Raw genomic sequence first — 13,202 nt, 5'->3', positions numbered from 1 at the left:
TTTTTTTTTAAAGGACTTCCAAAAATTGCCATGAAAATTCCCTGAACAACTTCAGGAAAAGTTCTCGGAGGAACTCCAGACGCAATTTTCCAGAAATTCTTGCTGAAACTCCAAGAAGAATTACTGGAGGAACTCGTAGAGAAATTTCCTGGAGTAAATTGCGGTGAAATCCCTGGATTAACTTCCGGAGGAATTTCTTGAAGAGCTTCCGGAGGATTTCCTGGAGAAACTTCCATAGGAATTCTTCAAGGAACTTCCGGAGAAATTTCTTAAGGAACTTCCGGAAGAATTCCTTGGAGAATATTTCGGGAGGAAGGAACATCAGGAGGAATTCCTTGAAAAGCTTCCGGAGGAATTCCTTGAGGAACTTCCGGAAGAATTTCATGGAGGAATTTCCTAATGAATTCCTGGAAAACTTTGCGGAGGAATCCCCTGAAGATTTTTTTGAGGAACTTCTGGGGGAATTCCTGAAGAAATTTCTGTTGGGACTTGTGAAGGAATTTGCGGAGAAATTCTTTGAGGAACTTCCGGAGGAATTCCTGAGGGAACTTCCGGAGGAATTCCTGAGGGAACTTCCGGAGGAATTCCTGAGGGAACTTCCGAAGGAATTCCTGAGAGTACTTCCAGAGAAATTCCTGAGGAAACCTCCGCAATTCCTTGAGGAACTTCCGGAGGAATTCCTTGATGAACTTCCGGAGGAATTCCTTGAGGAACATCCAGAGGAATTCCTTGAGGAACTTCCGGAGGAATTCCTTGAGGAACTTCCGGAGGAATTCCTTGAGGAACTTCCGGAGGAATTCCTTTAGGAACTTCCGGAGGAAATCTTTGAGGAATTTCCGGAGGAATTCCTTGTGGAACTTCCGGAGGAATTCCTTGAGGAACTTCCGAAGGAATTCCTTGAGGAACTTCCAAAAGAATGCTATGAGGAACTTCCAAAGGAATTCCTTGAGGAACTTCCGAAGGAATTCCTTGAGGAACTTCCGAAGGAATTCCTTGAGGAACTTCCGAAGGAATTCCTTGCGGAACTTCCCAAGGAATTCCTTGCGGAACTTCCGAAGGAATTCCTTGAGGAACTTTCGAAGGAATTCCTTGAGGAACTTCCGGAGGATTTCTTTGAGGAACTTCCGGAGGATTTCCTTGAGGAACTTCCGGAAGAATTCTTTGGGGAAAGAGCTTTCGGGATAATATTTTAAAGAACTTCCAGTAATTCCTGGAGGAAGTTTTAGGGGATTTTTTTTAAAGAACTTTCGGAGGAGCTCCGGAAGGAACTTCAGGAGGAATTCTTTGAAGAGCTTCCGGAGGAATTCCTGGAGGAACTTCCGAAGGAATTCATGGAGGAACTTCCGAAGGAATTCATGGAGGAACTTCCGAAGGAATTCATGGAGGAACTTCCGAAGGAATTCCTGGAAGACTTTCCGGAGGAATTCCCTGAAGATTTTCTTGAGGGAACTGAATGGACCTTCGGAGGATTTTTTAAGGAACTTCCGGAGCAATTCCTGAAGGAACATCCGGAGGAGTTCCTGAAGGAACATGCGGAGGAATTCCTGAAGGAACATCTGGAGCAAACTATGGAGGAATTCCTTGAGTAACTTCCGGAGGAATTCTTTGAGGAACTTCCGGAGTAATTCCTTGAGGAACTTCCGGAGGAATTCCTTGAGGAACTTCCTGAGGAATTCCTTGAGGAACCTCCGGAGGAATTCCTTGAGAAACTTCCGGAGGATTTCTTTGAGGAACTTCCGGAGGATTTCCTGGAGAAACTTCCGGAGCAATTCCCTGAAGAACTTCTGGAGGAATCCCATGAAAAACTTCCGGAAGAATTCCTAAGTTACTCATACAGAGGGATTTCTTGGGGAACTTCCGGAGGAATGCCTTGAGGAATTTCTGGAGAAACTCCTGAAGGATATTCTGAAAGAGCTTTCGAGGGAATATTTTAAAGAACTTCCGGAGGAATTCCTGAATGCACCTTCGGAGGATTTTTTAAGGAACTTCCGGAACAATTCCTGAAGCAACATCCTGAGGAATTCCTGAAGGAACATACGGAGAAATTCCTGAAGGAACATCCGGAGCAACTTCTGGAGGAATTCCTTGAGAAACTACTGGAGGAATTCCTTGAAGAATTTTTGGAGGAATTCTTTAAAAACTTCCGGAGGAAATCCTGAAGGAACTTTCGAAGGCATTACTGAAGGAACTTCTGGAGGAGTTACTGAAGGAACTTCCGAAGGAATTCCTGAAGGCACTTCCGGAGTAATTCCTGAAGGAACTTCCGGAGGAATTCCTGAAGAAACTTCCGGAGGAATTCCTGAAGGAACTTCCGAAGGAATTTCTGAAGGAACTTCCGGAGGAATTCCTAAAGGAACTTCCGTGGGAAATCGAAGGCATTACTGAAGGAACTTCTGGAGGAGTTCCTGAAGGAACTTCCGGAGGAATTCCTGAAGGCACTTCCGGAGTAATTCCTGAAGGAACTTCCGGAAGAATTCCTGAAGGATTTTCCGAAGGAATTTCTGAAGGAACTTCCGGAGGAATTCCTAAAGGAACTTCCGTGGGAAATTCCTAAAGGAACTTCCGTGGGAAATTCTCGGGAGAATTCTTTGAAGAAAGTCCGAAAGAATTCCTGGAGGAGTTCTTGGAGGAATTGCTTGAGGAATTCCCGGAAGAATTTCGGAAGGAATTTCTGGATGTATTTCCGGAGTAATTTCTGAAGAAATTTCCGAAGGAATTTCTACATAAATTTCCGGAGGAATTTTCTGAGGAATTTCTGGAGGAGTTTTTGTAGGAATTTCCGGGGAAATTCCTGGATGAATGTTCACATGAATTTCTAAAGAAATTCCTGGAGTAAATCCTATACAAATTTTAGGAGGAACTCATGGAAGAAAAATTCCTCCAGGAATTCTTCCGAAAAATCCTCCAGGGATACCTCCGGAAATTCCTCAAGAAATGTCTGCAGAACTTCCATTGAAAGCTCCTCCAGGAATTCGTCCAAGAGTTTCTCCAGCAATTCCTCTGGAAGTCACAACTCACACTAGAAATTCCATCGGAAGTTTCTTCAGGAATTTCATCGTACAATCCTCCAGGAATTACATCGGTAGATCCTCCAGGAGTTCCATCAGAAGTGCCTCCAGGAATTCGTCCGGGAAATTTCCTAAAGGAATTCTTCCGGTAGTTTTCCAAGGAATTCCTCCGGTAGCTCTTCCAAGAATTCCTTTTGAAGATCTTTTAGGAATTCTTTCGGAAGTTTCTCCCGAAATTCCTCGAGGGATTTCTCCTGAAGTTCCACCAGGATTTTTTCCGGAAGTTCCTTCAGGAATTCTTCCATGCATTTCTCTGAACGTTCATCCAGAAACTTATTTGGAAGATTCTTCAGGAATTTTTCCGGAAGGTCCTACAGAATCTCCCGCTAAGTATTACTTTAGAAATTTGCTCGGGAATTTCTAAAAAAAATAATGTTTAATCATTTATGCTGCTTTACAAATTCATTGCAGCATTCAAAATTTCAATTCATTTGTGCAGCATTCAAAAGTTCATAAAAAAATCATTCAAAAAATTCAAACGCATCATTCAAATTTACTAAAAATGACTCTGAAAACGCCCTTATTGTTGAGGTCATAATGTATATCTGTAAAGTTGCAACCAGGTAGTGAAATTTTATGATTTTCGTCGCCAGGAACATCCATTTTTTTCAGGGGGAGAAGGCGGAGCACTGAATCCCTACCCCAACATGTGCGACATCTGGATTTGGTTCTAAACTGTAAACAACAGTGTTAATTCTCTACCACCTTTTTGTTATGGCGAGGCAATTTTTATGCAAACTTTTGTTTTCGATATTTTAACAAAATTAAACACTCAATCATGCAGCATTATAACGATGTGGTATGCTTGAGATACCAGCTTGATTATAGGGACTCGAAAAAGAATTTATTTGCAGTAACTAACCGAATATAAAAATGTTCGCATTAACGATTGCGCCCTAACACCGGTTCTAAGCTTCGATGCAGAGTATACGAGCTTTGTTCGCCAGTGACAGGCGTATGAGGCCCTTGATTTTTTTTAAGAGGTGAGCCAATAGAGGTAATAAACTATAGAGGAAGATTGTCGCTGTCGTCACTGGCGAAACATCTTTTGCTGGCGAGTATAGGGCACTAAATGTCAACGAAGGAAAAATCAGTACGTTTTGACAGGTAGGTACCCAACATGTTTGGGAACGATAACAAAGGGAACCGCAGCGACAATCGTCCTCTATAGTTTATTACCTCTATTGGTGAGCCAGCCTAGGGCTGCAAACCTCTATAATAAAGATATATATATAAAAATACATCCATTTGAACCATTTCAACCGACACGGAAAAGTTGAAACAGAATCGTAATGAATCGTTTTGTGTCAATTCGCGAGGTCAGAGCGTCGAATTGAAAGTAGTCAAAAATGTCCATTCGAACGAAAACGGGAATAGTGCAAACACTCGAACGAATGATGTTCGAAAAATCGAATGGTTAGAATTGGTTCGAACGAAAACGAGAATGCGAACTGTTGATACGTTCTAACGTATCCGATACGAACTTAAACAAGAATGAGGGTGTTTGTTTTTCAAGTTTTTTATCCAATTAAATGGTTTCTTGAATCTATTAATCTTTATTGATTTTTTAACATGTTTAGAGTTAGAAAATTTCTATCAAATGCCGACTTATTGCAATTTTTATGCTTTCAGGTTTATTTTTATTTTCCGTGTAACGAGTTGGCTAAATATTTTAGAGTGTAACATTCACCACTATAACCTGCTATAGACGAATCCAAGTAAAACTAAGAAGAAGACACACGACGGTGTTAACTTTGACAGATCCTACAGCTCAGCATAGGGAGATCATTTTAAAATGCTTATAATAAATTCTAGACAAAATGTAATTAAAATCTGATTGATGTATGATACGGAAAAAGTTCCGAACTGTATGATAGATACGTTTTTGGAAAAAAATCAAAAAATTGAGATAAGCTTCCAGATATGTAATTCGGAACTTTTTCCGTACCGTACATCAATCAGATTTTAATTACAATTTGTCTAGAATTTATTATAAGCATTTTAAAATGATCTCCCTATTTCATTTCATTTCATTTATTGAGTATTCGCGTAACTTAAGGTTAAACCTTCTATTCATGTTACACTGTGGAGGGCAATAGGATAATATTGTAATAAAGTTTCTGAAAATTACTGATTAACTACCTTATTCATTTCAATTGATTCCTTTGACTAATTCATCGCAAGCGTTCGAGTTCATTGAGAAGACCCCTTTTAAAGCCGGAAATACAAGTGGATGATTTGAGCATCGGGGATAAACGATTCCAATTGTTAATGCCTCTCACAAAGAATGACTGGTTGTAGTATGAAGATGAATGCTGTGGTATTATTATACTCATAGTACGCGTATTTCTCAAGAACTGAAGTTTACCGTAAAGATAGTGAGGTGTTTTAGTTTTAATAAGCCTATATAAAATAATGCAGTTTCTGGAAATAAGAAATTTTGAAAAATGGCATCCTAATAAAGATTCATGTAAATGTGAGACATGAGAGAATCTATCAAGATTGAAAATGTATCTGATGCAGGCGTTCAAGGCGATTCTAAGTCTATCAAGTGAATAAGCTGATGCATTAGTATATATGAAATCACCATATAGAAAATGAGGCAGTAATAATGATTGGAAAAGCTTAATTTTCATTGACGTTTCCAGATGCCTGGTAACAATATTCAATTTTTTCCCTATGCTGAGCTGTAGGATCTGTCAAAGTTAACACCGTCGTTTGTCTTCTTCTTATTTTTACTTGGATTCGTCTATTGAATGAGGTAGTTGTAGAAAAATACTAAACTACAAATATTTCACTCTTCAAAGGTATACGAGCGAAAACACGGAAGATCAAAATATCGTGGTTCATCGTGCTTATTTTGCAAACCCGCCTCCTTCATTCATATATGACCACGTGGTTTCTGGACGGCAAAACCAATTCAAGCGGGGATTTCATGTTATTGGTTGGTTTGCATCATTCAAATCCTATTTTTTAGAAAATATGTTAGAATTCTTCATTTTTCAACCTATTGTTTAGTGCATTCAGAGAAAATTGAACCTTTATTCAAAATATAATTCTTTGTCGGAAAGTAAATAAATTAACAAATTTTGTTTCTTTTAAATACGTCCCCTTTCTAAATATCTTATTAATTAATTCCCTCTAACGCAAATGATCCATTTCATAGAAAAAAAATTCAAAGTTAGAGAAAAAAGGTTGGTGTCAACTTTTTGAATTCGGATTCGACAAAATAGAATATTTGATCGATTAAATTTACACCCAAACAGTTCGTACCTAACTTATGTTCGTTGCGTAACGAGTTCTCACGGTTCCGGCAAGGGGCCTTGGGAAGGCCAACCAACCCAACTTGTTTCACTCATTCTGGCATGTTGTGAGGCACATTGCGCAAAATAATCCCAAGACAGCAACGACCGCATCGACGACGCGCTTATTTCACACCTAATTTTATAATCACGACCCCCATCGCATTGTTTTCGACAACGCTCGGTTCTTTGGTATCTACAGTGTAGGAGTAGTTGGAGTAGGTAACTAGACCAGCACTTCCAGTCAAGCACACGCTCATAAGGCACGTCACCATCTCCGAGACCATGTACCTTCGCCCGACCCAAAGACCCACCACACAACACAACTAGGCAGAGAACCGCTACGAAACGCAAGAGGGCAGACACCGCGTTCCTACGAAAGAGAGACCCCACGCGCTTCCACCGAGCACAAGCATTGCAATTTGAATTTTCTCACGAATTAATCAGTTTTTTCTTCTCTTATTTCCCCCCGTTTGTACGGCTCTATTGTATTCTACCTTTGCGGTGTTGTGGAAATTGATCTGCATGGGCGCACGTGGCCTTGCGCAAAATTGCACCTCCGACCAACCCGGCCGCCAACTCATTTCTTCCATGACAGGTGCAAGACTTCAGATTCCTTTGCCCCAATGGCACGGCTTTCGATCAGGAAGCTCAAATCTGTGCCGATTGGGGCGATGTCGACTGTGAAGCAGCCACACTCTATTACGGCAGTGACAACTTCGATCTTTACCGGATTGGATCCGGTTTCGAGAGCAAACGGGCGCCGTTCGCCGAGGAGGAAGAAGCCACCTTCCACTTGCAGCGGGCCGAAACCAGTAATATTAATGATGAAATTTTAAACTTAAAGATAGACATTTGTTAAACGGGTTATTTTTGTTTTAGATGATGCTAGGCGCAGCAAGCAGTACATCGTAAATCAAAGCTCAAAGCCTCAGCAGCCCCCTGCATTTGCACCAAATCCTAATCAAATCCCCTCGGTGCACAGGCCTCAAAATCATCGACAACCTGTGGTCTACACAACTACAACAACCACCACAACCACAACTACAACAACTCCACAACCATTCACGACTACGACGGAAAACTACAACAATAAAGCTAACAACCAGTATCAGAAACAAATTCAACAGAAACATTTACAGCACAAGCAACAACAGCTGATCTACAATCAGCAACAGCAAATTCAACAACAGCAGTACCGACAGCTTACCGCTCAAGCCGCCACTGCCACACCTGCAGATCTCCGTCGGCATGAAGACATTCGATCGACTACACCAACCAACTTCGTCAACAATCAGCGACCGCAACAGCAGTCGCAACCGCAACAGCAAAATCACCAACAGCAGCGCAACGATTACAATAGTTAGTCTTTGAATCTCACAAAAATTCTTTACCGAGCATCTTTTTCGTTTCTTTCTTCCTGCTTTCTTTTCTTCTTTTTTAGACGATGAAATCTTCCGAGGATCGCACAGTTCCCACTTCTTCAATAACCGCAATAATGGGAAAGAGGATTTCGATGACGACTATGTTCGCAAGCCTACCCAAACAAGCACTGCCGCACCGGCAACCACGACGAGCAGAACTCAATCTAGGGGACGCAACCGCGGCAGAGGAAGTGTTCGAGCTCACAACCTCAACATTGTTAGAAACGATGTCAAACCAACTCCAACTAAGCAACATACGCGATTCCAGTCAACCACCCCTGAAGACTTTGTAGACGTACCAAAGATTCCGAACTTCAATCGTGGATCCAACAACAATTTCCGTCAACAACCGACAACAATACTGCAACCTCAAAACAACACTCAGGTCAACTTCAAAGAACCACCAGCATCTACCCCTGCACCATTCTCCCGAGGACAACGGCCCACTCAGAACACTGATACTAACCGTAACAATAACGCTTTCTTCCAGCTTCAACAAGTGAACACTACTCCAGCGCGTACCCCACTTATTCAACAATATCAAACAACTCCAGCATTTTCACTACAGCAACGATTCTCGTCCACCACAATTGCGCCTTCAAACTTCCGAGTTGTGGCGTCAACTGCAACTAGTCGCATAAATGAACAGATAGGCAGCTTCAACAACCAACCACAGCTCTACCAAGGAAATTTCCAAAATCCTTCATCGACAACACAACTTCCCAACATCAATTTCCAGTATTATAATCGCAATCCTAGCAATGATTTCCGCACGTCCACTACTGTTGCTCCTACTACTTCCTCAACAACCACATCAGCTCCTGCTCAACAGAATTTTAACCCACGGGTTACCCAAGGTCCTCAATTTTTCAATACTGCATTCGAGCACAAAGCTACCGAACGAACGGTCCCCGAACAGTTCACAACGACTCAGGAACCACAACGTGCCCGCGCTCAAACTCGCACGTTTAACGTAGATCCCGTACGGCTTAGTCAGTTCAACTACAACGAATATCAAGGCAGTCGTACCAGCACCACTACCACCACAACCGCTTCTCCGAGCACTCCGCCAGCATTCGACAGTATAAAACCATCCACGTACAACCCACTCAGCTACCGCCCGCAACCTCAGCAACACATCCGCCACCACCCGCAATCTCTTCAACAGAATCCTTTCGATCCGCGAACAACTGCAACCACTCCCGTGTCCACCTCAACAACACAACGCCCTGCAATCACCAACGAGCGGTACCAAACCATCTCTCGAAGCAGCAGTGATAGCTACACACCTTCCTCGATTAAAAAATTCTCTACCCATGTGCCCAAAGACCAATATAACCCCACAACTTTCAAACCCAATGCTCTCAGCAAGAAAGCTCTGCTCCAATTTGCAATTCAAAAACCAGAAAAACCACAGGAAAAATTCAACAACCCTGCTCCACCCCGTAGCACTATATACGTCCCAACTGTTCCACCCGTTACGTCCACTACCGTCTTCACTCCTACCACAACCACCACTACCTTCGCGCCTCCTACCCAGAGAAAACAGCAAAATAACTTCTTCCAGCAGTCCCCACAGCGCCCACTCTCAAATCCCACAACAACTCCCACCACTACAATCACCGACATCGACGAGGACGACGGCCAGTACCACCCGGAACTCTACGAGAAAGACTTCTACCGGAACCGCGTGAAAGCCAAGTTCAATCAAGAACGCAAGCAAACCCACGATCCCCTAACGTCCTCCCGAAACAACTTCTTCCAGCAGTCCACCCCGGTGTCCCAATCGCTTTCCTCCAGCGACGAGGACGAAATCTTCCGAACGGCTCACTCCCAGAACATCGCAGCCAGCGGTAACGACCTCATCCTGGAACGAGCTCGCCAAGCAGCAGCCAAAATCAACGAATTCCTCTCATCCTCGTCGGTGAAACCGACCATTCCTGCCGCTCCGCCCACCAAGAAATCATCACCAGCGGCCGTCAACTCCGCTTCCAGCAACGGAAGCAGCAATAGCCGGGTCAATCCTCGGCCGTTCTCCAAGGCCCCAACGATCCCACCGAACGCCACCAGCACAAAGAGACCGTCCGACGATAAGGACGAGTACGACTATGCGTACTACGATACCGGCAGTCCTGACGTCCCCGAGTACGACATCATCGAAGATTTTGGCCGAACGCCCAAGAAGGCGTCGTCGGCGAAGAAGGTCAACTAATCGAAACGGGGCGATGCGCCGGCTGAGCCGCGAATATTGGCTGGGCGCGAATGTATAGTTTTTAAAGTAATTTAAATCAATCCCTCTTATGGTCACGTTTAAAATCTAAACCGCGGAGGAAAAAAAACGAGACATGGGAGATGCGATTTCTTTGTTTTAGAGAGCGAGAGTGAGATGAGAATCGTCTGCGCCCGGGGTTGCTAAATAGAAGAAAAACTGCCATTATTGTGATTATCATTGTGTCGATTTTTTTATGTCGTCGCTATCTTGCGACTGACAGTCAACCGGAGACACGACAGCCATCAGAGCTATGGTTGGAGCGTGCGAGTATTCAATCAATCGATTTTTTTTCTCGTTCATAATAGTCTATCGGACGGAAAAGAGAGACTGGGCCAAATTGGGCGGGCGACACGAAGCCAGTATTCATCAGAAGATATTTTTAGCTACCTTAGTGTTACCATTTCCTTTATCATCCGGACGAAACAAGCTGTCATCCGTCATTCTGTAGAACGAGCTTCATTAAATTATTACGTTTAGACAGAATCTTCTCTTGCTCTAGTAGGCTACTATCTATGCAATGTTTCTATCGATATGTCCTGTACAATTATTACTCCTTAATCATTTCTCCTTCTGTCCAACTGAATCAAAAGAAAACAATTGTAAATATATGTTTCAAATGAAAGCGAAGTGTATGACATAAGACAAAATAAAGAAAACCGATTATAGAAATAGCTTTTGAACTGACTTTGTGCATGGATCCGAACGTTTCCAACGACAGCCGAGGCAGTGACGTCATGCTTCACACTTTAAATGCCATACGTCATACAGAGTTCATCTTCTTCACCCACAACCCGAGTAGAAAATTGCATATCTCGTTTTGTTAAAACTATGAAATGGTGATCATTTGCACTAAAAAATAAAGATTGATTGAAGAATGGCCCGCGAACCTAATTCCTTCCTGGGTACTTGCTAAATCAAAATCGACAGAGATAATGTGATTAACTCAAAGAAAAACACAGAGATCAACCGTTTGCTGATTGACACGATGTATGAGGTTCAATTTGGGCACATTCGTCTTGTGCAATATTCTTATGAATAGTCCGACAGACAGTGTGGACAGGGCTTTGCACTCTCTCATTGTTGACGAATGCAGCAATGAGAAAATTTAGACAGGGGGTTATAATACAAAATGGGATAAACTAATACAGTATGTCTGGACCCGGGTGACTTGGGTGCGACTCCAACAATCGGATTATCTTGGAACAAGTACGGGTTTTAAAAATTTAGAGTTGGAGAAATTTATGTGTACATTTTGAATGTACGTTATCTTCCTTTACGACAACGATACGATCCACCTCATCGGTGCCCAGACTTCTGCAGCCTTTGATAGTCCGTGACTGTAGCTGTTGAAGGTACTCCGGGTACCAGCGGGCCCAGATATTCTGAATACGCTTCTGGACCACGTCGTAAGCTTCCAGACGGTTGTCAGAAATATTAATGTTGTTTTCAGGAGGTGCCTCGCTGACTTGACAGCAGCCTCCCAAAAACCGCTGAAATGTGCATGTGGCGGAAAAAACTTCCATCGAATCTCGTTGTCCACACACATCAACTGAAGATCCGCTCCCAATCTCTGTTGTCCACCCTCAGAAACTAGCCAGATAATATGATAATATGATAAGATGCTTGACGTAATCGGAGAGTGTGGCGTTCCGTAACCAGCCACCGCTTCAGCCACTTCCTGTCCTCTAATTCATCTACATCTACATCTCCTTCAAATTTCTTCCATGTAGTGAGCCTATCTGTCGCGGCCGAGCAAATGCCTTTGTCATCCGTCAAATATCCGAATTGGCATGGGCTGGGTACTCACAAGTGTGTCCAGACAGAACAAGTAGCTCTAGTGATACATTGGCGATGCCAAACGTTCGGATTAGCTTCGTCTCTTTTTAGTCGTTTCGTTCTGTCAATCGAGCTCATATTTTTGTGGCACTGGGCGCCTACTATGTGAAAATCGATTGCTTTGATTAGCAGTTCAAAATAAGTTCAAACAATTCATCCTTTTATTCAGTATCTTTAGATATTATTTTAATACAATCTGCTACTACCACACATACAATCATACGCCTCACCTTTTAAGCGGTGGTGAATATTCAAAACTAATTCTTTTTCCAACACCCCTTCGTGTCGAGCTAATTTCTTTACTCGAGTTAGAAAATCTTCCACGGTGACCTACGGACCTACTGTCACCAGAGAAGTTTAATTCCCAGTTTTGAACTCGAGAGCGCCGATACCTACTTCTGTCGGTACTAGGACTTCTTCTAATCGAACCTCGCCTATGAAACCTTCTAGAGCCACGATGTCTATTCCGTCTATTCCGATCAAAATCTGTGTGGGAACTGTCACTAGCTGAGTAGTGGTATTTTCTACTTCTGCTACTCAAATTCCTTGACTTTCTTGAGTAATCCTCTGAACTACTAGATCTCCTACAACTTGTTCTTCTACTTGATCTCCTACAGCTTGAGCTTCTTTTCCTTCTGCTGTTATATTCATTATCAGAATACTCTTCGATCTTTTGGAACCTATTCCGCTCTTCTTCCTTTTGGTAGTGGCGATTTGTGGCTTCGGGACTACAATGTGAAATTCTTCCAACTTGTCTTCTCTCTAGTCTATCGCTTGCATTTTTGAAAAGTCCTTCTTTACAGTAGCCAGCGCCATAATCTTCGTAGTCCTTCCGAGCAGCGATGCCAGATCTACGGAAATTTCCGTAGATTTACGGAATTGAATGCTTTCTACGGATCTGCGGATCCGTAAATAAAATCTACGGAAATTTGAAAATTTATGCGGAAATCTACGGATTTTTTTAAAAGCGCACATTTAATTCAATCGGTAAATATTTCTGTGAGTTTAATCACCAGATTATCGTGTGTATGATACATGAAACTTGTTGCAAATAACCTTGTACCTAATTTATTCAGTGAAGTCGAACATTCTATTCAAATTCTTGAAGAACACTTTTGTTTTCTAGCCTTGGAGCTAAGTTTAAACAGCCGTGTGTCCACTGTCCAATCTATCTTACGAAAACTCATTTGTAAATTCCTCCAGAAATACTTTCGGGAGCTCTTCCAGGAGTTCCAAACATTTTTTTAAAAAAAGCCAATTATTCAATTGAGAATGTCCAATTTCTTCGGAAATTCCTATG

The 13,202-nt window shown here is 42.4% G+C and overlaps 1 protein-coding gene across 1 annotated transcript in view; it reads left to right on the top strand.

Annotated features, from left to right (window-relative positions):
- LOC134203118 (mucin-2) overlaps positions 1–10,737 on the top strand; it is a 105,163-nt gene extending 94,426 nt beyond the window's left edge. The window contains exons 4-6 of the mRNA XM_062678074.1: positions 6,969–7,185; positions 7,253–7,732; positions 7,815–10,737. Of these exons, the coding sequence (XP_062534058.1) occupies positions 6,969–7,185; positions 7,253–7,732; positions 7,815–10,006 (2,889 nt within the window). The 3' untranslated portion in view covers positions 10,007–10,737. The remainder of the gene's footprint in view (positions 1–6,968; positions 7,186–7,252; positions 7,733–7,814) is intronic.
- The last annotated feature ends 2,465 nt before the right edge of the window (positions 10,738–13,202 follow it).

The sequence above is a fragment of the Armigeres subalbatus genome, chromosome 1, assembly GCF_024139115.2.
Source record: "Armigeres subalbatus isolate Guangzhou_Male chromosome 1, GZ_Asu_2, whole genome shotgun sequence".
Lineage (NCBI taxonomy): Eukaryota > Metazoa > Arthropoda > Insecta > Diptera > Culicidae > Armigeres > Armigeres subalbatus.
Note: the sequence above shows the minus strand (reverse complement) of the source record. Positions and strands in the feature narration are given on the sequence as shown.